Source organism: Rhipicephalus microplus, chromosome X (assembly GCF_043290135.1).
Source record: "Rhipicephalus microplus isolate Deutch F79 chromosome X, USDA_Rmic, whole genome shotgun sequence".
NCBI classification, from domain to species: domain Eukaryota; kingdom Metazoa; phylum Arthropoda; class Arachnida; order Ixodida; family Ixodidae; genus Rhipicephalus; species Rhipicephalus microplus.
In genome coordinates, this window is record NC_134710.1 from 226625831 (window position 1) to 226652037 (window position 26207).

General features: G+C 43.3%; 1 protein-coding gene across 4 annotated transcripts in view; it reads left to right on the plus strand.

Moving 5' to 3' along the window:
- The window catches only part of LOC119187510 (MAGUK family member discs large 5), a 192635-nt gene that overhangs the window by 72201 nt on the left and 94227 nt on the right, over positions 1-26207 (plus strand). For all 4 annotated transcript variants that reach the window (XM_075878718.1, XM_037435647.2, XM_075878719.1 and 1 more), the window contains 4 exons: positions 5529-5703; positions 10562-11900; positions 19222-19387; positions 19462-19564. In XM_075878718.1, coding sequence (XP_075734833.1) covers positions 5529-5703; positions 10562-11900; positions 19222-19387; positions 19462-19564 — 1783 coding nt within the window. The remainder of the gene's footprint in view (positions 1-5528; positions 5704-10561; positions 11901-19221; positions 19388-19461; positions 19565-26207) is intronic.

The window sequence follows — 26207 nt, forward strand, 5'->3', positions numbered from 1 at the left end:
CTACAAATGAACCTGGATGCATGCGTGCATAATGGATTTCCTTTCACATATGGTGGGAGAGCTCCGGCTAAGAGACAAATGTTTGCAGCCGAAAATGTGTGGTAAGTAACTGCCCCAAATGGTTGCTATGCTGCTCTAAAGTGAGATTCTAGTTACTCTAGAAGCTGTGCCAAAATGGTTTTGGTCACTCACATAACTGGTGTGCTGAAGCCAATATATAAAGACATTCCACAGCTACCCTGCTCTTCTTTAAGGAGAGTAGGAAAATCCCAATTAAGAAAGTGTTCCATCGAGATGCAATCTCTCTACTGTATTTCACTGCTTGTCTGGGAGTGTTTGAATCATTGAATTGAGAAAAGATTAGAATGAAGAATAATGAAGCATATGTTAGAATTTTACTATTTACAGACATCATACGCCTCATCAATGAATGATGCATTGCAAAAAACAATGGCAGATTTAAACTCTGAAAGTATCAAAGTAGTGTAGAGGATGAATACACAAAAAGCTAAGACAATGCCGTGGGGCTGTGCAACAGAGTGAGAGTTTGTGATAGAGAACCAGGCCCTTCAAACAGTAGAATAGTGTGTATTATCTAGGCCAAATACCGGGGAGCCTACTCGCACAAAGGAAATCTGAAGAATAAGGATAGGATGCTGTGCATACGCTAGACAGTCTCAACTCATGACCAGTAACTTAGCATTGCTACTTTAGCAGAAAGTGTACAACCATTTTGTTTGGAAAGTTCTGACATGCAATGTAATGAAAAGTGCTCAGTCATTATTCTTGATTGTCATTAGCCACATACAGCCATAACTTTAGAAGGCAGGAAAGCAGCTGAGTAGAGCAGTGGACAAAGAGGGGTATGTTCAAGTATATATGTAGAGAAAAAAAGATGAACCTGGACACAACAAAGAGAAGTAACTGATGGTAAGCTTGAGCCTTTGAATGGGTGGGAAACGTGGCTGAGAAAGAGCGAGGTGGAGTGGTGAAATAAAGAAATTTGGTGGCATAAAATGGAATCGGGTTGCACAGGATGAGGTGGGTTGGAGATCATTGGCAGAGGCCTCTGTCAAGCAGTGGACATTGGTGGTGGTGGTAGTGAAGTTAAGGTTAAGACGAATTTAACACTTCATTAAAAATTTATTTGAAAAAAATGCTAATTTCTTGCAATCAATTTTTTTTCATATAGAAGCTTACAAATTATTTCTGTTCTCAGTTTTAAATTGTCTCTTGCCTTCAAGCACACTATTATGATTTTGTTTCATTACAGTGGAAGTAAATATATTTAAGGGGAGATGCGGGTTGAAAAACGCGAGTTTTTTTCAAAATTACAGATTTTTTATTTTCGCCTGTTTTGATAAGATTAGTACCTCTTCTCTTATGAAAAAAAAAAAAAAACACGTCAACACTTAACTGGAAATGCTTTCAAATTACATCTAAAGAGCACAAGGTGCCTGTTAAAAGGTCCAAAGTGTGCAGTCTTCGAGCACCTTGTTGCCGATAATGCGTCGCCGCTCGCCATTGTTGATTGCATGAGCCGAAGAGTCGAGCCTCACTCTTCAAATAACAAGTTTCCTTCGCTGATGCAGCGCAAGAAATAATAAAAAGAAGCACACTTCTGCGCGTTTTTCGAGTGCCGCGACTAGCTTATCACATGGTACGAATGAGAAACCGCCATTGGCCACTGTGCGCCTGTATGTGCTGTCAAGCCTATTTGCGGGGTCCATGTCTTGTCGAGCAGTGCAGCTGAACAATGCCTTTCTCATGTAATTATCTCCGTTATGAATGAAAAAAGCCATTGCTCGCAAGTGAAAGCCGTTGTGCGGCGCGCTCTGTAGGAATAGGCTACGAGCAGCTGGTCCGATTTACGGCAGTTGTTGGCTTGCAAAAGCCAATGCATCAAAAGTCATTCACGCCAGTCAGCCAGAAAGTTCGTGATGGGGCAATGGATGGTGTTAGCGCCCATCTTGTGAGGTTGAAAGAGCTCGCAGTGAGGGAAGTTAGCAGGGAGGACATTGCCAATATGTACGACGGTATGTGGCACAAGCGTGGCCGCAAAATGGCATGACACAGGACTTAGTTTGGATTTCGCAGTCCTGTCGATCTTCTTCCTAGCTTGCAGTTGGCACATGGCTCTGCCAGATGGAGCGGAAGTTTGGCAAGCACTTTATGGCCCTGTCTGTGAGCGAAATGTCTGTGAGGATTAGGCTCGAAAAAGTCGAGAGGGACAAACTTATGGTGCTGGCGTATTTTAGCGGCAGTGGCCACTACAAGAAGGATTGTTCTTTTTGGTTGTCAAATTTCATCAGATGTAGTGATATCTTTCATAAATAAAAACTCAATTTTAACTTTAAAACTCATTTTTCTCAAAACACAAATTTTGCCACTTTTTTTAATGTGTCCCTCTTTTTTCGGGCACTTCTGGTGCTTGGATCTGCATGAAATTTTGCCCAAATATTTTACAAAGTATGACAAATGCAATTATCTAGTTTAAACTTCGATATTTGATTGTATAATAAAAAAAATTGTATGTAAACCTTTACTAGGTTGGGTGAAATATGGACTTTTTACGTCTATTATTTTCCACGCCTAATACATGTTTTGTATGTGCTTCCTAATTAGTTATTTGCATTCTACACTTTATTTCAAACATTATGAACTATGAATGGTAACAAACTACGGAAGTTCAGGGATGAAAAGAGGGGGGGCAAAAGGGTTAAGGTTTCCACTTTGTCATGTTGCAGAGCTAAAAGTATGCAACTTGCAAGAAAACAAATTATATATTTGAAATCAGCATGAAAAGTTCCATACACAACTCAAGTTTCATTGCTCTAGGGTGAATATTACAAAAGAAGTGTCTTCGAGTAGCATCTCCCCTTAAAGGGGCTCTGCAGCACTTTCCCATGTAATCATCGAATGTAAAAGCAGTTTATTGTCTCACGAATCAATCTCTGCAAAAATTTTTTGAATCCGCCTAGTATGAGTGGAATTCCAGAGATTTGTTGCACAATGTAATTGTTTTCTTTCTTATCTTGTTCTGATAAGTGCACTGGCAGCTAAGCAGCGAGGGATTGCATAGGGAAAAAAGTTTACGGCACATATTCATCATGAGTCATGACTTTCGTTTCGAAGCGCAGCTCTTAGGCACGCGTTCCTGCGTTGAGCGACGCTGCCGTCAGTGGCTTAAACAACAGACATGTAAAAGTTGTCGATAGGCATGAAAAAATGTGAAAAAAAAAAAAATGCCTGGGATCTAATGGGATTTGAAGCTGAGCTGTTTGTGTGGCAGTTGAGTATTCTACAACAGAAACATGGTGGTGCTTGACACTCATTTGCAAAAAGGCCCTCTACCGGCGTCATGTTGGCCAAGGAATCACGTTAACTCATGTAATATAGTGTGGCAGAGGAATAAAATAACAAGCAGTAATCATCATCATCATCATCATCAGCCTGACTACGTCCACTGCAGGACAAAGGCCTCTCCCATGTTCTGCCAGTTAACCCGGTCCTGTGCTTGCTGCTGCCAATTCATACTTACAAACTTCTTAATCTCATCTGCCCACCTAACCTTCTGTCTCCCCCTAACCCGCTTTCCTTCTCTGGGAATCCAGTTAGTTACCCTTAACGACCAGCGGTTATCCTGTCTACGCGCTACATGCCCGGCCCATGTCCAATTCTTCTTGATTTCAGCTGATATCCTTAACCCCCGTTTGTTCCCTAATCCACTCTGCTCTCTTCTTGTCTCTTAAGGTTACACCTACCATTTTTCTTTCCATTGCTCGCTGCGTCGTCCTCAATTTAAGCTGAACCCTCTTTGTAAGTTTCCAGGTTTCTGCTCCATAGTTAAGTACCGGCAATATAAGTTAAGTACCGGCAAGATACAGCTGTTATATACTTTTTTTTTGAGGGATAGTGGCAATCTACCTGTCATAATTTGAGAGTGCTTGCCAAATGTGCTCCACCCCATTTTTATTCTTCTAGTTACTTCAGTCTCGTAGTTCGGCTCCGCGGTTATTACCTGCCCTAAGTAGACATAGTCTTTTACAACTTGAAGGGCACTATTACCTATCTCGAAGCGCTGCTCTTTTCCGGGGTTGTTGTACATTACTTTCGTTTTCTGCAGATTCATTTTAAGACCTACCTAATCACACGATGCTAATGTGTGGTCTAATGCTTCCAACCTACTGCGATGTGCTCAGCCATAATTTTTCATTGTCATCAGCCACATACAGTATTGTCACGAGGTTGTGATACACGCAGCACTTGAGAGGAAGCACGCAGGAGTCAGGGCGGTGTCAGGCGAACTGTTTATTGGGCGAACTTGTGCCCAGCAAAACAGGGCCAAACACAACTCACAGCAACAGCGGCGTGAACAGTCGTCGGCCGACGGGAAAAAAAAAAAAAAGACCCCCAGTGGCGCACTGCGCCGGCTTTTTATACACGCGTCCTAACGCGTTCCAAAGTGGCATACAAGATAAACGCGGCCTGCGTTGCGCTTAACAGAAAGTGATAGCGTCTTCCTTCGCAAACGAAAAGAACCGCACGTGTCAGTTTTTTATACACGCGTCGTAACGCGTTCCAGAGTGGCATACAAGATAAACGCGGCCTGCGTTGCGCTTAACAGAAAGTGATAGCGTCTTCCTTCGTAAACCAAAAGAACCGCACGTGTCAGTATCAACAAAATGTACATATCTCACAGATGTGTAGCAGGTACCTCGCTTATCCACAGAAAGACGAATAATGGTGTAGTGGGTGCTGTCGTACATCACAAAAAGTATGATTTATGGTGTAATAAATACCTTGCTAAAAAGCCCAACCTTCAAACACAGGCAACCTTGGCCCAACACAAAGCTGAGCTCACTGTTCTTGTTAGGCAGGGTCATTATCGTCGGTGCTTTTTTTTTTGCTTAGAGCACACGACTAATTTTCAGTTTAATCGTAAGCACGCATGCGGGAATGTGCTGGCTTTCCATGGCTGTTTTGGTAACTATGCAGCTCACGCTGCTCTGATCAGCCAATGGCCGTGAAGTGTGGTGTATGACACGGTCATTTGGGTATACGGCATCATTTGTTGAAAGAAGAGGGGATGGTTTTTAGCCAACTTTATAATTAATAGTAAATTCCATGCCTCGTGCTGTGATATATTGTTTGGCTCATGTGTTCTTAGAGACCTTGACCATGATCAGGTGCATTTTTTGACTGCACTGGAAAAGTTTTGCAGTGTGCCTTTAGAAAAAGCAATGCTGTTGAAAGGCGTCTCCTAGTCAAATAAACTAGTATCAGTTGCTCAGCTAGCCGATTTGGCCCACAAACTGTATGCCAAGCTCTGTAGAATGAGCAGCATAGTTGTTCCGGTAATGAGCAATATGTGCGTGGGACAGGCTGTATATCGGAAACTTATGACTTGTCACTGACATGAAAAATATTATTTATGGAGTTGTACTTAGTGAAGCTATTTCACAAAGTGACATTATGGTGAAAATTATCAGACACCGAGATGATAATTGTGTTTTGCGTTCACACAGATAAATGGCAAACCAGTGGAAGACATCAGGAAAGCCATGGAGTGCTTAGACAATGCAGATTCCGCTGTTCAGCTCCAGGTTGTGAAAAATGCTCTCTTCAGCAGTTCGCCATCTAGCTCCACTGCCAGTGGCCACAACTTCTCTGAGAAGCTTGAAAGGTCACCTCTCACTCATGGTATGTGCTCACTCATATGCGGACACTACACACACACACACACAAAGCAAAACAATACTATTGTTCACAAGAAAAGACTGTTCACAGTTTTTACCTCAAAGATTATGTTCAGACTTAGTTCTTCCGTATGTTAAAAAACAAATCAGAGTAATGAATTTAGACCAAAAATGGTCAAATATACATGGTAGCTCAAGAGAACTATGACAAAACTTGTGATATGTCTGTGTCTGGAAATTCGAAACTTTGAAAACTTTAAAACCTCATTTATTTCAACATTCGAGATGCTGAGGACTATGGTCAAAAAGCCTCTAAAAAGCTTGACTGGCACCACGATCCCTTAAAATATGCGTGGCTTACACAACAACTTTATTGCAATGAAAATGTACATATTGAGCAAGCAGATTAGTGCCAGTTTATGCTAGTGAAAATAAAGCATGAAGATTTAAAACAATAAACTCAAAAGGTGAAACTGAAAAAAAAATTATTGTAATTATTTCTTACACATACAAAAATCATATATGAGTACAGATATGAACACAGTGTACTGATACAAGTACTACTACATTTTCACTAAAGTCAGATTGGGTATGTGCCCATGTGATAGGAGACACAATGTTTTGAAAGGAAAAAAAGCATGCGTAGTTTCACTCAGGTGGCAGATACGACATTCAGTTGAAACGGCAAGAGAAAGCGAAGCATTTCTTTGCCGTAGTTTGTGCACGTGCATTAGATAAACCACGTGTGATTTAAACGGGTGTTGTGAACAACTTTGCGGTGCTTTAGGGCTGCAATGGTTCCTAAAAAGTTGTTGCATTTTAATCCTGTGTAGTAGCGTTTCACAAGCGTTGCGCGCTAGTATTCTGGTAGAGTTAGTAGGTTCATGTCCTGAAATATGGGAGTGGCGTGACAACAATAAGAAGCATTTGCAATGACACGAACAGCCCTTTTCTGTATGACATGCAATTTGTGGATATTTGTTAACGTGGTCGTATTCCAAACCAGATGACAGTAGCTAACATGAGATAAAAACAAGTATTTATAGATGAGACGTTTCACTGTTTTAGGTAGCGAGAAACGCACCCGTGATAATATGTGTGAAATGCCTGATAGAGTGCCCGATAGCTTTTCAGTATGTGCGTTCCAAGACGTGTTCGTCGAAAATTATTCCCAGACACTTAATACGCTGTACTATCTGAACTTCTGAACTACCAAGTTTTAATGGTACATGACAAAGGGTTTGTTTATTTTTCGGCCTGATATATTCAGCTTTTGTTCTTGATGTGTTATTTTAAACAGTTAATGCTTGTCCATGTGGCCGACTTTGTCAGTAGCTCATTTGCATCATTATTTTTTTATAATTTTCAGCAGTAAGGAGCAAGGTTGCTATATAATACATTTTACAGACGTGTCAATTTTTACACTATCATTTATGTATATAAAATAAAGCAAAGCCCCTAATATGTTACCTTGTGGTACACTCGCTGAAATTTTTAGTAAATTGGAGGCACTATTGCTCATGACTTATCTTCTGCTGCCGATACATTAGGTATGATTCAATGAGTCGTAAGAAGACAGCTCAAAAGCAATAGTGTGCACATTTCTTTTGCAGCATAGTATGATTTATTGTGTCAAACGCCTTTTAATAGTCTACAAAGATGCATAAAGTGTGGAGTTTGCTTTCAAAAGTATTAATATGAATTTTTTTTGCTCTAAAAGAGCATGTTTGGTCGTACAGCCTTTGATAGAGCCAAAGTGCGAAGGAGTGATAATGTAACGTTTATCTAGGAAAGAAACCGTACGCTTTTGAATGAGTTTTCCTAGTCCTTTTGAGATTACTGGAAGTATAGATATCAGCCGGTAATTGTTAAGTGTATTTTCATCTCCTCCTTTGTACTACACCACTTTTGCCACTCGCAACTTTTGAAGGGAGATTCTATTCGAAAAAATAAGATCAGAGATATGCTCCAATAATCCAGCAATGATATCTAACATGTGTTTGAGGGGCTTAATCTGTATACCATATGCATCACAGCACGTGCTTTTTTTCACAGACAAAAAAGCATTTGAAACTTCGCTGGCTGTTGTTGGTGCCAAAAACGCACTTTTAGATTGTCAGATAAGTATGTGGTACAAGCTGAATTGTGTTGTTTCTTTGCTAGGGATACAAAAATAATCATTCAATAAATTTGCTAAATCATCTTTACAAACAACGTCCTCGTCTATCACAAGTTCTGTGGGCCGGAAGCCTTCACCATTACGGCCAAGAAACTTGTTTAGTCTGGACGAATCTACCATATAAACCGGAATATAAGTCGAGATATTTTCAATAAAACTACAAGCTAAAGTCGCCCCTCGTCTTATATAGCGGTATCTAGCTGACAGTGCACCGCTATGTGGCAACATGTGGCTTGCATGTGCATGAGAAGCTGGACGCGGCCATATTCGCATTCAAATCCAATAGTAGGTTGTTGTTGTTTTTTCTCGTCTGTTTTTTTGTGTTCGTGATTTGCGTCCTATATGTTCTGAATTTTCGCTCCGCCTGACATTGTGTTTTATTTTTAGTGGTCTTTTTTTTTCGTTCACTGAATATGAGTAGCGGTACGAGAAGGCAGTACTCAGCTGCGTTTAAACTAGGGGTTGTTCAGTTCGCAGAAGCGAATGGAAATATGGCTGCTCAGCGCCACTTTGGTGTATCAGAAAAAAAGCATGCGCTATTGGAGGGTGCAGAAAGGGAAGTTGCAGATGTGCAATCCCCGGAAAATGTCATTTTGTAGGCAAAGTGCGGTTCATCCGCAGCTGGAGGATATGCTAGGGAACTTCGTGCGGGAAGTTTATGCGTGCTCGATGCCAGCGACCGCGGATACCATTTGCAAGAAAGTTGTGGAACTTGCACGAGAAGCTGGACTCACGAGAGAAGAGTTTCGTGCACCAAACCCTTGGGTGCGTCGATTCATGAGACGCAAAGGATTTTCTCTCCGAGGGCGCACATTTATCTGTGAGAAGTTTCCAGAAGAGTTCGAGGACAAGCTTATAAACTTTCAGGGCTCCGTGAACCGGCTTCCGGAGCAGAACAACTACAGGACGGGGCAGATTGACAATGCCGATGAGACCCCGTGTGGTTTGACATGCCTTCATCGACCACGATCATGCAGCGTGGTGCCAAGGATATGGAGCTGTTGTCCACTGGCAACGAGCACTCGCGCTTCACCGTCATGCTGGCATGCATGGCAGATAATAGAAAGCTTCCACCCTTCATCGTATTCAAACGTAAGACAATGCCGAAGGAAGTGTTCCCGCACGGTGTTGTCGTTCGCGTCAACAAAAAGGGATACATGGACGAGGCCATGATGCTCGAATGGATACGAGTAGTTTGGAACCGTCAGCCAGGTGCACTGCTGCGTCTTTGCAGCATGCTGGTGTTAGATGTGTTTCGTGATCACTTAACTGACGCTGTGAAGCGCGCACTGGGCGATGGAAAAACGGACCTCGCCGTGATACCAGGTGGTATGACGTCCACTCTCCAACCGATCGACAGGCTAAACAAGCCGTTCAAGCACCGAGTGCAGCTGGAGTACCAAAAGAGGATGTCGACAACCCAAAGACACCGGCGGGCCGCCTAGGCGACTGTTTGCGACTGTTTGTGGCTGGGTACTTTCCGCCTGGCGTTCCTTGCCAGATTCCATGGTGGAAAATGCTTTTCAGAAATGTATCACGTGAGCACTTTTGAAAGGCTATGCAGTCCCTGGCCATCAAAACGCCACAACCGATAGCTGCCTGGTGGCCGTTGGTGATGCATTATAAGATGGGTGTTGGCAGCTTGTCTTCTTTGTACGAGAGCCAGAACATGGAGTAGTTGGGTCGCTTGTCACACTCTTGCGTGGCCTCAATGGAGTTTTGCACTAGCAAATGCACACGGCAGTTTTAAATGGCCGTTTAATGGCTCAGGCATTTTTCGCAAGAGTAGTGTAGTGCTGTAGATTTTTATTTTCGTATTCATGTCACCTAAAGTTAATAATAATAATAATAATAATATTTTTATTTTACCAATACAGTGTTGATGGAGGGAGTGAGAAAAAAAAGTGACAGGCCGCTTGACTAATAAAATAAATTCACTTAAAAAGCCAAATATGTCTGTTTTTGTTAAAACATTTCAATCAATCGTTGTCGAAACTGGCATGTGATACATGGCAACGGCACGATGAACGCAAGTACTTGCTGTTTAGTGTATCTGCAATTTACACATTTCAGGTGGCAAAAAATACCTTAATAAGTAATTCATAACACTCACTTTTTTAAAAGCATACTTGTGCGATCCCTTTTTTATTATGGTAAATGCAAATGCACTGTGAAGGGAGGGCACGTTTCCGCTGTTTTCGCGTTCCCTGCTCAGTGGCTATCGAAGTTTCGATAGAGTTGTTGTGTGCTCTGTTGACTTGATAGATTGTAGATGGCTTTGGAAGTGTACCACGTAGCAACTCGTGCTTAACTATTGAGTCAATGGGGGATCATTTCAAAAGCCTTTCAAACACCAGTGTGACGCAAGTATTAAACCTGAAAATAAAGATTCTACTCTAAAGCTGCATGTGTGGGACTTTTAACAAATTTTCACATGTGGTGCAAGGCTTGAAAGCTCGTATTTTCAAATCTATATTGCCTCTCTTGAACAGTGTTCTGTGGCTATATACTAAAGTTTAGTTTTAATACTTGCATCTTTTCCAGGAACATTTTGCAGGTGGCACTAGTTTCCATCATTTTCATTGTTCATGAAAGCAAATATATTAACAGAATTGTCTGTGTACTTATACTTATTTGTTAAGGTGATAAGGCATTACTTATTTTGTGTATTACATTTCTGCAGGGTCTTCACAAGCAAAGTCACACGAGGAAAAATCTTTTGTCTCGTGCTCAGTACAGACAGACACACCACACGAACTTGGAAACCACACCAAAACGTTGACCTTAAGCAGCCGAAGCAGTAAGTCGGGAGGAGCGTCCGAGAGAGCCACTGTCGGTGTTCAGCCAACACTCCTGGACAAAGCGTACAACAAGATATTTGGTGAAAAGCGTGTCTCCAAGGAGAAGACCTTGCTGCCTGACGAGAAAGGCCCCATTGAAGAGTTGGACTCGATGTTGGAGTGCTACAGCAAAACTGGCGGCATGCGCTCATCTGGCCGACAACATCAGGAACATAATGGGGGCACATGGCCCAAGTACCGGGGACCTCCACTCCAGCTCGGCGAGGCCGGAGTGGCCAACACACTCCAACCTCACAAGCGACGAGAGCGCAAGTCCCTGGCATCCTTTACAAGACAGCTGCAAGTTCCCTCCTATGCAGACTTCCCTGCTGAGCTAAGCTCCCCTTCTAGTGGCAACTGCACCTCAAGTTCAGGTTCCTATGCATCGCCAGGCAGTCCCCCAAAGGTTCCTACGGGTGTCCAGCAGAGTTCAGAGCGGGTTTCGCTGCATTATGCAGCTGGCCTACCTGAAGACCGCCTGGACTACTCAGTGGTGTCTGCACACAAAGATGTCCTTGAAATGTACCAGCATCGGGGAGGCTTGAAGAGTCGGCCTCACTCTGCCCATTACCCGCGTGAAGCCTATGCCAAGCCTGTCACACCCTATGCTGATGTCCTCCTCTCCGATCATGTACATCAGAGTCTGCGTGCAAATGTGTCTCTATACCCACAACCGCGAGGCCACCAACATGCCTACTACCCGTCATACATTTCACGTAGTGGGGACTCGCTCCTAGCAGCTGACGGGGCTGAGAGCTTGCGATATGGACCATTGGGCGGAGCAAAGGGGGATGGTCGTTATACACCCTCTCCATGCCCATCCCAGTACAGCTTCTCAGGCACTTCACCAACTCACAGCCTGGACTTCCCTCAACATTTCCAACCTGTGGTACCAGCCCCTAAGCGCCTTGTGCCCACTCATGTGCATGGACCCTTTCGTCCTGAAGAGACTTACCCACAGCCCTCATATGATGGTTTGGCTACATTTCCAAAGCGCAACCAGCGCATACGAATCCCATCAACACCAAGTGTCACTTCAAAGTCATCTGCAGGAAAAGTGTCTACAAGCTCAATAGAGAAGGCCCCATCACTCACTGATCATAGCAGCCCAATGCCAGCTTTTACAGTGGAACTGCTCACTCCCAATGGGTCTCGGGCCATCAGTGAGCTTAGAGGCCGAATGTAAGTCTCCGTAGAAACATTGATAGCTTCCCACAACTAGAGTGGTACAACATAAGGCATCGGGAACATATATAATGGCTAGAGAAATTTTTTCTTGTTTTATTTTTTGAAAATGAGGCAGTCTTCAGTGTACTGATTTACCCTGTATTCAGAAACGCTCCTTGACTTGAACTTGACTTGCAACTGCCTTCAATGCTGCACAAACGTGTTTCAAGTGTAGCGTATTTAAGCTGTGTAAAGGCACTGCATATGCACAAAGGCATTTCAAATGTGCTGCATTGAAAGCGGTGGCAAGTCAAGTTCTAGTCAAAAAGAGTTTCATAATACGGGGGTTAACTTCATTCATGTTAATGGGAGTTAGTTCCATTCATATAAATTCCATTCATGCTTATGAGTTCAGACCATCAAGTAACTTCTGTTCTGTGCAAATCACCTGCTATGCTACTGCAGAATTGACTAGCACACAGGGGTTTACTACACAGAATTGGTTATAATAGGGCCTGTTTTTCTAGCTTTACAGAAGTGAAGGTGTGCTCATAGCAATTTTCAAGCTGTAAAATTGAATACAAATCAAATGGTGCCTGATTTGATTCGAATCATAAATTTGATGTTTTCATGTTGTTTTTACTTATATTATGAGACAATATCGACATCCTAGTATTCACAATATTAACAAGTATCTCTAATATTATTCTACCTCACTGCACTTTGCTTTTTAAAGGTACACATGCACCATTCAGAAAAGTCAGTGTCTTCATGTACACAATCTCTTTGATTTGTGTGAACAGTTGCAATATACTAGGTGTAGTTTCGCTGTGTGGGCAGCATCGCAAACTGTACTACATAGTTTCTTCATTTTTATGTTTATTTGAAATGTGCCTGCATCAAGTACATATCATATTGATTCCATGTTATGATATATACCTGCCAGGCCTCCCGAATTATCCGGGAGACTCCCGGATTTCGACCATTTCTTACGTTTGTACGGTTGTCCTGAAAAAGCTCCCGGAAATCGAAATTTCTGTTCACCGTGATCCGGTTGCATTACAAAAATACAGGCCAATCTTATCCAGGCTTTTTGCAAGCGAACTCATCGCATTTTATTGTACATGAATTCAGGAGGCGTTCGTGTAAACGTACAGTAGACTCTCAGTGATATGAAACTGGCTGATACGAATTCGTAAATTTCTCCAGCCAAATTCTTCTGTGTCTATTGGGCTGAAATTCGGATGTTACAAACACTTTCCTTTATCACGAAAAGTCGTATGAACTTCAGTACCAAAACCAAACAAAGGCTGAGAGCAGCTTACTCAAAGCTTCGGAAGGATGTGCTCGGCCAGCGCACGCACTGTCACAACTGTGGTTATTGTTTGCCAAAAACACTCTGGACCAAACCGTGGTCACTCTTGACATGATCCGTGGTCACTCAGCGACGACGTAACTGACAGAGCTCCATAAGTGCACGCGCAGCCGACGCTCGACAAGTCGTAGTGACGTTGCTTTTCACAAACGCTATAGATAAAACCACGGCAGCTGTGATCATAGATATAAAAAAAACGACTTGGTTTTAAAGGCTCTTGCGCAGCCAGTGGACGAGGATTGAAAATGGAACTACCGTTTCCCACAACCGGCATGCGCGAAACCGCGGTCACGACGATGCGATTATCAGTAACGACTACTAACCGAGGCCACGTGGCTACTAACGCAGCGGTAGACTAAAGGCAGTAAAGGTGTAAAAAAGGCTAGAAGTGTGTTGGTGTTCTTATCCAAAGTTTAGTTTCTAGTTGGCCTCAAGCAAAGCTCCGACCCGCACTTTCCGAGCAGCCAGTTGCGCCGTCCCATTCATTCACGCATGTCCCAGGAAGATATATGTGAGTTGTTTTGACAGAAAAAAATTTTGCCAGTTGTTTTATGTGACGAAAAATCTCGGCAGGTACGGATATCTGCACACTCCCTTTCGTGTGTTCCTCGTGTGTTCGGCTTCGGCAGCTCTAAACCGCCTTTGGTATTGCGGGGGTGTCGTGCAATGCTAAAGTTTACGAGATGCCACCCCTCTCCTCCCTGATCCGGAAATATCCCTGATTCAAAATCCTTCATTTTGACAGGTATGTGATAGAAAAATGTTGGGCTTGCAGATGCAGCTACAATTGAAAGGAAAAATGCAATGCAAACAGCGCTGTTTCTCTTTCCTCTGGTGCCTTCGTTTGTGTCTATGTATGAATGCAAATTTTTTTCGATGAATACCTACCAAACAGCTGAACTGTGTTTTTCCACCATTTGAAAACTATGTAAAAATTGTTCATGCTCTTAAATACCATAATTACTCACATAATTTGTGCACCCTTAATATTAAGCCAGCTTTACTTAAAAAAAAAAAATTACTCGCTTATTTTGCACTTCTGGACACGCGTGAGTCGTGAGCATGAAGAGAGCTTGGACATTTAGAAGTTTTCGACAGGCGTATCCCTCGCTGAGCAGGCTAGCGCAGTCATACATGAAACAGGCTGCAAGTGTGAAGTCCCTTCTTTCAAACACTTCCTCCGAAATACAGTCCCAAGAATATCATGCCTGAACACCCAAACCTGCCCTACAGGGGCGTCTGCGCAAGCAGGCATTTGTTGCGTCGCGACACCGTGGATCTGAGCTAACGGGGGTATTTCGACTCCCTCCCACACCTAGCCGTGTGTGGCTGAGCCGTGTTCGGGGAAAGGGAGATCCTGGGCGTTGAGCGACGCCAGGTGATTGAACCTTTAAGGCGGTGGTCTCACTCCGGCGACATGAACGCACCATTTTTGCCACTTTTCCTACTGATTTGGCGGCTGTTCTCCTTGTTTTGTATAGTTGACTTATATATCATTAATAAGCTTGATTTTCGTACATTTGAAATATGTCTATTAAAATAAAGTCAACCGTTACTATTTGGAGGTGGGCAGGCAACAATAAGTGCTAGCGCGGTTTGGGCTGACTGTGTCTCAGTTGCGACCATTTTCTGGAAAATCTGCTACACTTACAGCACTGTTTCCTGCACAGCACATTCAACATATATATCTATTTTCTCAGTGTAGCAAATTTATGTAGCACTTCTACTTTATTGTTGGTGTTCCTTTGAAAACAGCCAGGTTCAGTAACTTTAGCTGTAGACTGGCCGCTAACTACTTGCTAGAGGAGGTTTATTTTCGAGACATGCATAGAAAACAACATTCCCCATGTTAGTGTTTAATTTCATTGATTTATGCTTTCTGGTTTTTTATTTTTAATGATCTGAATTGGGCAATTTTCTCAATACATGGAGCTACCTCTGCCCATATTTGTGGGAAGCTACTGAAGCTCTGTGGCTGAATTCGCACATAGACGAACTAAAGCCCCTGATCTATTTCCTCAACGTAGTGTTTTTCAATGAAGCTAGCAGAAACGCGAAACGAAGCTCGTAAATTGTCACAGTTTATCATGCCCCAAATGCCAACTAAACCGCAGCAATCTTCAAACGGCATTGAAATCTCAGCATGAATAGCTGACTATACAATAGTTCCTGTCTCCCGAAATTATTATACACACGAATCATACACAAGTTGTGCATGACCACTAAGAAATCAACTTTTTTTTTTTACCGCTACATCGAAAAGCTCCCGGTTTCCCGAGGGTGGCATGCAAAAATATTTTACCTCAGGAGAGAATGTCTTTTCTAACTTAAAATCATGCATTCCTTCAGTCCCCACCCAACTAGCCCTCCACCGCCCGCTCCTCCAACGTGTGTTTTGTTCTTGCCTCCCCTCAGGTGAATAGCGGAAAGCAGGTCTTCTGTCCTCTGAAAGGTGTTGGGGAAGGTCGTCAGGTGAAAAGGAAAGCCATATCACTGGAATGTCTCTTGTGGGTGTGGGCGTGCGTTTGTGGTCCCACTCGGGCTATACTTTGAATAAGCGAGGGGTGATCAACTACAGACAAAAGAAAGCAGAAACGCCGACAAAAAATGTGGTTGGCTGGGCTTGTTGTTATGAATCACAGAACTTGCATTGACGTTACTTTGGTTGGCCTCTTCAATTACCAGCTAGCTGAGCCCCTTCCAATTCTTTGTGTTTCCCCTTAATGTGGCTGGCTAACAGAAAGATACAGGGATAGCACCAAAGGATGCGAGCGGTGAATGGCTCTCTGTCATTGCTGTCATTGACGTCACGTGAAAGTTATGTATAGCAGTAAAAAGCATAAATACAAGACGAGGCACACATTAAGGAATACCTCAAAAACTGTTTTGTACGTGCTGAGTTCGTTTCTGTCATTGTTACGGATCAAACACATCAACAAATATACACAACCTCCACATCGATCAAATGGGGGCCAGTTGAGCTACGGCGCGGCAAGAGTACGTCTCGCGAGAGTAGAGTCAACTGCGTTTGCTGCGCTCTAAACTTGCTAGATTAGGCTGCAAATGGAAATTTGGCAGGATATGCCAACTTGAACCAGCCATAATTTGCCAAACTGGCAGTCTTTTGAACAACCGGAAGCTTAGTAGGTTACATGGCGAAGGAACAGCAAATTTAGTCAAACATCATTTGCCTTATCCTACAGAAGAACGAGATGGTGTTTTGAATATAATGATTTTGGGAGGGAGAGGGGATTTTAGACAATGTTACTTGGTGCTCTTCCTGCATAGGGGAAGGATAACTTACTGTTTTTCTTACATCAAGGTGTTGTAAGCCAGAGAGTTATGATTGTGCCATGTTACCAGCAAGGGCTGCAGGAATAGCGTCACGATTTTCTACTGGGTATCACAAAAGTCCACAAAGGTCAAGGTTTTGACAGTGGCAGAGTGGACAACTATGTTTTAAGCCGGCTGCTATTTATTCCTTCTTTTTTATTTGTGAGACCACCCTGTCTTCTGAATTGCTTTGGCGCAGGAGTATATATATATAGTAGCTTGACATACGAAAATACCTGGTGATTACTCCATAAATATAGCATTCTATTTAAATGTTATTGGCCTCAATTATTTCTCGAGAGAAATAAATTTTTAATGGATAGATCGCTTGTGTCGGAGTGTGTTATGGCATAGAGGGTGGTAGGAAATAAAGAAAAGGAAATCCAGTTTGATATGATGACAGCTGCCTGGCTCAGACTACGACTGAATAGTGGCCATCAGTAAATAAGGTAAGAGTAAAGGACAGCGACAGAGGGGATCATTTACATATGTGCACAGAAGGATGCAACGTCTCATGGTTCGCTTGTGATGTAACATCCATGATATAGCTCGTCACTGAACCTTGCATTCCGGCACTATTTTGTCACGTAGGGTAGCTGGCCAGGCAGCCTACGTGAGTGGTTTGTAGCGTGAAAAGCAGTGCTCAGCAGAGGACAAGTGAGCGACGGTTTCTAGAGAAGCAGAGAGAGAGAGAGACAAAGGTTTGTTGTTGAAAAGAAAAAAAAAAGCCCCTGCTCAGCGCTTCATTTCACCGGATCGCGGCACTTCTCGCGCCCCCTCCTCAACCAGTTTGGGGCGACCTCACAAGTTTGGGTGGCACAAGGGGGGGGGGGGGGTCAGGGCAGTTCTCCCCCTTTGCGTCTTTCCCCCACTCTGTTACCTTTTCATCCCCTTTTCCGCTCCAGTTTAGGTGTCTTCTTTGAGAGACAGTTATCGTTGGTGGTGTGGTAGAGAGTGGTAGGAGTGATGGGAGAAAAGGTTACCATTCATTTGTATAGACCGCAAACCATAACATTTGTGCTGTGCAGGTTGGTGGTGCAAGCAGTAAAATTAAAAAAACAGACGTGGGCAGAGCAAAATTATATTTTGGGAGAACTTCAGAATGGATTTCGAATCAACAGGCAGTTAGACAATAACCTGTTTGTTGTACTGAGTGTATAGAAACATCTAAAATAGAAAGCAGACCTTTGTATGTAGCTTAGCTGAGCATCACTGGGGCGTACGACAACGTTAAGCAGGAAATGTTTGGGACATATTGAAGGAAGTGGGCATAGGTGTTGACTGTATACAGCTTTTGAGATAAATATACTGATAAAATACAGTTCCCATAGAATGGGAAGAAATAAGTAGCAATGACAGCATTGAAATTAACAAGGAGCTCAGACAGGGATGTCCTTTGTCCTTGCTGTTATTCATGCTGTACATGGTGAGGATGGAAAAAGCGCTAGAAGGTAGCAACATTGGATTTAATCTGTCCCACAAACAGGCTGGTGTGATGATTGAGCAGAAGCTTCCTGGTCTATTTTACGCAGACAATATTGACCTATTTACAGACAGTCAAGACGATATACAGCGGCTGGTAGATATATGTGGAAGGGAAGGCGGGGGTCTGGAACTAGGAGTTAAGTCCAACAAAATGTGGATTGATGGTATTCAATGATCACAAAGACCAGGCAATCTTAATACTGGGTCAAGAAATTCCGAGAGTAAGCGAGTGCAAGTACCTCAGAGTGTGGATAAATGAGGGAGATAGGTATATGGAGGTACAGGAAAAAACTTTGGCAGCAAAGGGAAAGAGGAATGCTGCAATAATGAAGCACAGAGTATTATGGAGATAGAATTTGTACGAAGTCCTTCGAGGTCTGTGGAAAGGCGTGATGGTTACAAAGTTTACATCCGGGAACTCAGTGGTGTATGCATGAAGTCAGAGGTGCAATCAGGAGTAGATGTAAATCAAAGGACTGTGTGCTCACGGGAAGACGACGAATGAGGCTGTAAAGAGAGATATGGGATGGACAGGCTTTGAAGTAAGGGAAGTTCAGAGCAAAATGAGATTTGAAGAGAGACTTAGGAAAATGAAAGAGAGTAAATAGGCAGGGAACGTGTTCAGTGATTTGTATAGGAAAAGCATGGACACAAAATGAAACAAAAAAAAAGAACTAGGAGGCTCACCAGTAAATATATGGCTGGCAGAGTGGGCGATATGGCAACAAGGAGCATTAAGTGAAGAGTCAGAGACTGAGATGATTTATTAGATGACAGTTATGGAAAAGGAGCCGGCTCTCAGTAACTGCCGAAAGGGCAAGAACAAAATAAGGCGGGAGAGGTTTTATGATAATCAAAGGGGAAGCACTTTACTGTTCGAAGCAAGGTTGGGTTGCCTTAGAACGCATAGTCATAAAGGGAGATTCAATAAAGAGGAAGAACAATGTACATGCTGTGGGGGAGCTAAGGAAACGATGAAACATGTTCTGATTGAATGCAGCGATATCCACCCAGGTATACGTGTTGGTACAAGCCTACATGAGGCTTTGGATTTTAGGGACAAGGGTGGAAAGCTGAAATTGCAGTGTCGATTTTGGTTCTTTTGTTGATAAAGGGATGCTCACAAAAAAAGCATTTTTGCAGACGACCCAAACCTGGCGGCATGCGAAGGATAGTGATTGAAAAGAGCCTGGAGCCTCTTGGAATACAGATTAAGTGTGGTGCTGGCGGCACCATTTTTGTGTCTTCTGTGTCCGAGAATAGCATAGCTGCCGAAGCCGGCCTTCAGGTTGGAGACCAGCTGCTGGAGGTAAGCGGGCATGCCCGTTTAGTTGGGTTACTTGATGTATCGGAGTGATAAAAGTTACGCACATTTGTTTACAGGTATGCGGGATAAACATGCGCAACGCCACTTACCAGCTGGCAGCTAATGTTCTTCGGCAGTGCAGGGACAGCATCACAATGCTCGTGCAGTTCAATCCTGACAGTGAGTCTCTCACTTTGTTCTTACCATATATTATAGCGTAGGCCTCAACCCAATAAATTCTGCTGTCATGGAATGCCTGTTACAGGAACTGGAGAAGTTAGTAGTCTTAAGGGGCAGCATCTATGTATTGAATAGCCTGAATATAGAGACTTTCTCAGTTCATGTGATGCGTCTGGGGTTATGCTTTTTATTTTGGAGTTGAAGCATGACCCAATATTACTAGAGCAATGTGGAGTTGCTCACTGTGCAGGACAATGTTGCGCTTTGCTGTGAGCGACTCCACAGAATGCTGCAAGCATAGATTAAGGTTTCTACAAAGAGAGCAGGTGTAGGACTAAGGTTTAGATGGTGACCGTTAGTGACTGCGTGGGTGATTATGCAGTGATAATAAAGGAGTCATGACACCCAATTTTCAACCATGATCTGTGCTGTGTGGGTTGATTCATCTATGTTCACAGACAAGCTATCGAAATTTGAGTGAATTTGGTTTAAGCAATTAATTTATAATCGAACATTTTTATTAACGAGCGAGGGGCCTGAGAGTCGGGCAACACTGGCGCGATTGCTAGCCCTGATGTCACGAACCGCTTGCTGGGCGAGCTGCTGCACGGTCTGCATTACGGAGGACAATCGTGTTCTGTGGTCAGCTGCGCTTGCAATCGAACTTTTTCTGCGTTCATCTTGCCACTCAAAACAAATGACTTCCAGGGGTTGAAACAATGCCACCACGTCATCCGCGTAGGGCTGGTACTTGCAGCAAGCAATATCAGAGGTCAAAAAGTGTCCTGTGAATGTGCAATGCATATGACGTTTGCCACTACAGAAACTTCTCGCAAACAGCGAGGTTGAGCGCAGGTTGAGCTTCACACTTGCTGCATATGGTGATGGTAACGGTAATACACCGCAACACTTGTGACTCACTGACACGTGTGGATCACGCGGCCAGCAACACTCGCAACACTGACCGCGTGCGGAAGGTGCTGTTTCGTAGCAGACGACAACACTGCTTCTTCGGCTTGTGACGTCACGTACGCTATGACAAAATGGCGGTCGCCGGGAGTGGGCAGAGTTTACAGCCAATGATTTCTACGGCTTATTGTGAACTGAAATGATCTCTTACAGTCCAGTTTTCACATGTGTACAAGTATATTTGACCCTCCACCCTCCCTTTTTGCCGAGCACCATCAATTGTTAGGTCATCATGTCATGACCCCTTTAAGAATGATAATTGCAATAATTGATTCATTTCCCATTGAGCATTTAAGGGCACAGTAGCAATTGGGAAGAACTTCATGAGGTCACATGTGTCACTCGCGTTATGCATACGCAATTACTTAAGAGGATGAAGTTGTGAGGGATTCAGGACATTCAGTTATACCCCCGAGAATCATGCATCAGTACTTTTTGTGTCAAGCATTTTGTGGTTAACACGTTCACTGCGGCGTAGGTGGGTCACGTCCTGTGCTCCCTGTATGCGGTTTCGTATTGCTTGAATTTAACTCCTTGCGGGTGCGATAACACTATGACACTTGAATGCAGAGGTATGATTTTCGTTGCAGCAGGATTCAAGTTTCTGGTGTTAAAGGCTATGACCCACCAGTGACCCATGACACACTCACTAAAAATTTTTGTGCTATGTGCGGCCTGAGCCACCGGTGACCCACATGTGGGAGCTCTACATTTTGTGCTATTGGCTGAAGTTCGAAATTGCTCCTAATATGTATTGGTCTATTACATTGGACGTGAGATGTTGCGGTTGTTTCTGATGAACCAAGTGGTGGCACGTTGCTCCATTGTGTTGCTTGCAAACGTTTCTCGCAGTTTTTGGAATACTTGCCATTAGACTAAGTGTAGGAGTTTTTACTGCTGCTTCAGACCTTTTCAGTGCACTTAATGGAGGCTCGTGTCTTTTACGGGCACAAAAGAAAGCACAGCAATGAGGAAAGAAACAAACTTACCACAAAAATTGACCTCATCTGTTCTTTTTTTTTTTGTGGCAAGCACTTTGTATTTAAAGCTACATTTACGCGAAAAAGGTGGAAAACAGCTTCGTATCACTCAAATAAACACACCAAACGCCCGCTGAAAAGGCGGCAGTGTCATTTTGTTGGTTGATATTCCAGCTAAGTTTTCACTTTTATCTGTCTAGTAAATAAGTGTATCACAGAAACTAACTTCATGTGCTTTCTTGTGGCAAGCACTTTGTGTTTGAATATAGATTCATGCAAAGAAGGCAGAAAACAACTTTGCATCTTTTGAATAACGGCACTAAATGAGCACTGCAAAAGTGGCAGCGCCACCTCGATAGAGCAAAAGATAGAGGCATAGCCGCATGTCCCATCAGTGGGTCACGACGCACCTGGAGGATATAATCAATAAACCACTGGTGGGTCACTCCGCACCTAAAACCAGACCTACAAAAAGCACGCCACAATTAAAGGGCTCCTAAACCACTCCAAGGTTGTAACCATCTAGGGGTGCATTCTGGATTGGCAGTGTAAACAGACATTGATATTTTGAGTGTAGGCAGCAGTGTGAGTTTTCGTGAGCCTCAGTGTGAAAGACTTTCTGGGGCAGAGGCTATAAGGTAATCCTGTATGGCACATGGAATAGACAACACTGCTAAAACAACAGCCTGGAAATTCATATTTATTGCAAACTCTGATAAAATAGTTCATGCCTTCACGTACATACCAGTGAAAGCAATAAAGCTTAATTTTGGTTACAGGTCACAATGAATTCAAATAAATATAATAAGGTTGATAGATAATGAGTTCATTTGTTCTATATGTCCTATGAATTCATTCGTTCTATATGTTGTTTGAATTGATTCATTCTATATGAAGTGATGCAATAGCTGCGCCAATTGCACCAAACTGCCCCCAAAGATGCATCCTACTGCATCGTGCCTCATTTTCACTATTCTGTACCAAAGCTGCACCAAATATGTTTTCATATTTTGAGAAAGAAACTAATCTCTCGAGGTCAAAACACTCTAACGTGTGCTTATTCTCATATGCACACACCACGCTACATTGGCTGTGAGCATGCATAGATTGAAGGGGTGGTGCCATCAAATTTTGAGGCTATAGCAAGCCTCTTCTGGGTTTCCTCTGTATGCAAGCACACTCCACAAGAACGGTCAGACACAGCAAACATTTAAAACACATTTTAATTCACTTCCAAAGTGTACTTAAATTGAGGCTAAGCGCTAGTGCGTCCGACATCGATTTAGCACCGGGAAGGGCAGCGAAAGTTCTAATGACTTCACATCAGATCGTAGTGAGCAAAGGCGCATGCAGGCTTCCCTTTCACTGGGGTGGAAGGTTCATGGCAGCATCCCCCCTTCCTATTATATTAATGTATGGGGCTGACATGCCCTCGTTCACACACCTCTGGTAGGGAAGTGAGTGATATCTGCTATGTACTGTTGGCGTCAAATGAAATTCGAACAATGGCAAGCCTTCGCAATGGATTAGTGTGCACCGTCCACTTATCATCATGGACAGGCATATATGCGCAGAGCTGCCAAATAGTATGTGCATGCATCCAAAGTAAAAAAAAAAAAGTGTCAAACATACGTGAAAAAAAAAAAGTGACCGGCATTACCGCAGTGTGCACCAAGCGAAGTGTCTTGCTCGCACAGTTTTTTCCTTCGGCTGTTTCCACAAAATTCCAATCAAAAAGCCTCAACATCAGCACTGTTTTATACACTTAGGGAGCCACGCTGCATGTGCAACTTTGTTGACGTGGGCCGCAGCAACTCTTGTAAACTTGCCTAGTTCTTCATGATGACTCGTTTTTGATTGGAGCTGCTGCGCTTCACTAATCCACTCTTAAAATTGCGACTTGAGAGACCTTGGACTTTCACTTGTTCTTGGACCTCGCAATTTGTAGTGATAGCGAGATAAAAGGCCCTCGTAGGTCGTTGTGGGCAGCCGCAGTACATGGTGGCATCACTGTTGATCGAAATCTAGTATAGTTGATGTGTCACACATCTTGATTTTCTGGTCTTGTATCGAGTGAAGAAGCGAGTTCTTCCTGATCCGATAAACTCGTTAAAGTATGACAACAAAAAACTGCACTGCTTCCCTTTCATAATTGCACAGATGACGAGCCCTCAAAAAACCGTGCTGCAGCACGCGAACTGCTGTGGATGCCCGGGCATGGTGGGAGAGGTTGACAATGGTTGAAGTGACATCACATGAACACTATATATAGTTTTCCGCGATATGTGTGTCTGTGTCGTTAGCTCTTCGTTTTTGATGCCATGCGCGCAAGCGTGGTTTTACTGCGCGCACGGTGTGGCCCCCGACAATGTTCAGCTTTGTTTTCTGGTGTTTTTTTTTTATATAATGGAAAAAACCGTTTCGTCACCACCGAGGGATGTCAAATTAGGCGCTGATGGAAATTCTCCGAGAGCATGGTGATGACAGATCTTCAGAGGTCGACTCGACACGCTTTTCTGTCTTGCGCTGGGCCGAGAGTTAGCGGGCTCGTAGCTTTTGCAATTAGCCCATTAGTTCTGGCAATAACACGATGGCGCGTTGAATGCATTGCAATGAACAATTTAGCAAAAAATTGTAATGTTGAACTAACAAAGTAAGGCTGGCAGCCAACTCTTTTGGATCCGATAGCATGGACCTCCTACAAAGTGCTCGTATAAGCAAAGACGGCTGCTCCATGGAAAAGTGCTATGTCATTGTCTCTTTGCATCAAAAGCGCACCGATGTTTGTTGAGATAGCACGTTCGCCAGCGATCGCGACCGCAACTTTAAAATCAGTTCACCGTTACTACTCCAGTGACCCCACCTCCCACACAACGTTTTTTCATGCTCGCTCAAGACGGGTAGTTTCGTTACTGTTTGAGCATTCGTTGGCAGTTCTAACATGCAAGCAGATGTTATCATATGCGCCCTCCAGGCAAGAGAGATGGGCTGGCTCATTTGATTTCTGCTTCAAGAGCGCTCGTGCGCCTTTACCTGTTGTGAAAGTTACGATGCGCGGCGTCATGTTATCAATTTGGACTTGTTACGGAACATGGTGGCGACAACAAAAAGCCGCTGAGAGTGTCCATATAATTGCTATCGCTCTAATAACACAGTTTTTTACCGCTAAATTGTGTGTTTACTCTGCCTTCAGTACCCCTTCTGTACATTTTAATTTGGGCATTTATTTTCAGTACTTTTGTACCGATCCTGCGTATAATGAAATCCTCTTTGTAAACGAATTTTCTGTAGAATTTACTAATTTGGTTATGTCCAGATTTAACTGTATGTGCACTATCACTTGAACACCATTTTTCAAAGACTACACATGTGCAAGATGTGATGAACAGGCAGTCGCGCCACTCCAAGAATGTAGTCGGGCGACTGGGGTGTTAATATTTATTCTGGTAAATTTGAAAATGTTGAAAGTTTATTGTGTACGGGCCTGTTCGAACAATATGAAAGCAGAAAAAAAAAAGCGCTGTTACAGAAAGTTGCCGACCAAGTTTTCAAAGCTTCCCGTTTATGTGCTGGATTTCCCTGCAGAACAGCAACCGAATTTTTGCATGCTGTTGATTTTCCAGGCGCGATGTCAAAAGCAGTGCAAATGTAAACCACCATTACTCGACCATTGCACTTGTGCACCCTCATTTTTTTCACAATGGGAGTCGCTGCGTTCAAAATCAGAAAGTTGTTTCTATCTATTCACCCCTTTCAGAACGTAACCACTGCTAAGTTTTTCAATGACTCGGCACCGCAGCATATATCTATGGCCGCTACCGATTAGTCAGTTATGCGATTAGCGCTAGTTAGGCCTAGCCTGGGGGTTTGCAACTTGGTGTGTCGACTCGGGAAGCTTCATGGGATGAAACGCAAAAAAGATCGCAATCACAAGCTCAACCAAGGGCAGCACATATGAAACCGAATTTGGGTCTGTGGTTAGGAGAACAGCTGCAACAGCTACCCTTCATAAGCCTTTCAAGCTTGCAAGTCTGCCTAGTGGTAGAAAAGGCGGAATCCTGCATCACAAAGGCTTTACATTAGTGGAACAGTGCCTTCACTGGTGGTGAAATTTGGGTCGCACATGCGATAATCTGCATTCTGCAACGATGTAACTGTTATTTAGACAAAAAGTGAAGCATACGTGGTATAAGTGGTATAAGTGGTATGCGCATACATTGAGTTTTATGGGCGGATAAGTGGTAGTAAGAAAGCGCCACATAGCAGTTACTCTAGTGGTAATGCTATCAGTAGTCTGAGTTGTATGTGCATGGAACGTTTGTATGTTTCACTTCGTCATTTGTTACAAATTCAATTTTTTACACTCGGCAGTGAGCCTTTAGAGGTTTCAACATAGAGTTTCATACAATAATACCTAGAGGGGAATGTGGCACTAGTGTCTACGTGCGGGCTCTTTCAGCAGTGCTTGTACCCCCATGGGAACTATGGTATGTACAGGCTTCGGATCTACTTCGGATAGATTACATTCTTGAGATTCGCGACGCTTGTTTGCTGACTGTAAAACAAAGTGATATAAAGTTATGTCTTATTGAAACCTGCTTCATTTTTTTTTGCACGCAAACTTTATTGCAAAATGTTTTTGTAACTAGGCGGTAGGAGTAAAACCTGGACAAATTTAACCACCAGGGTATGCA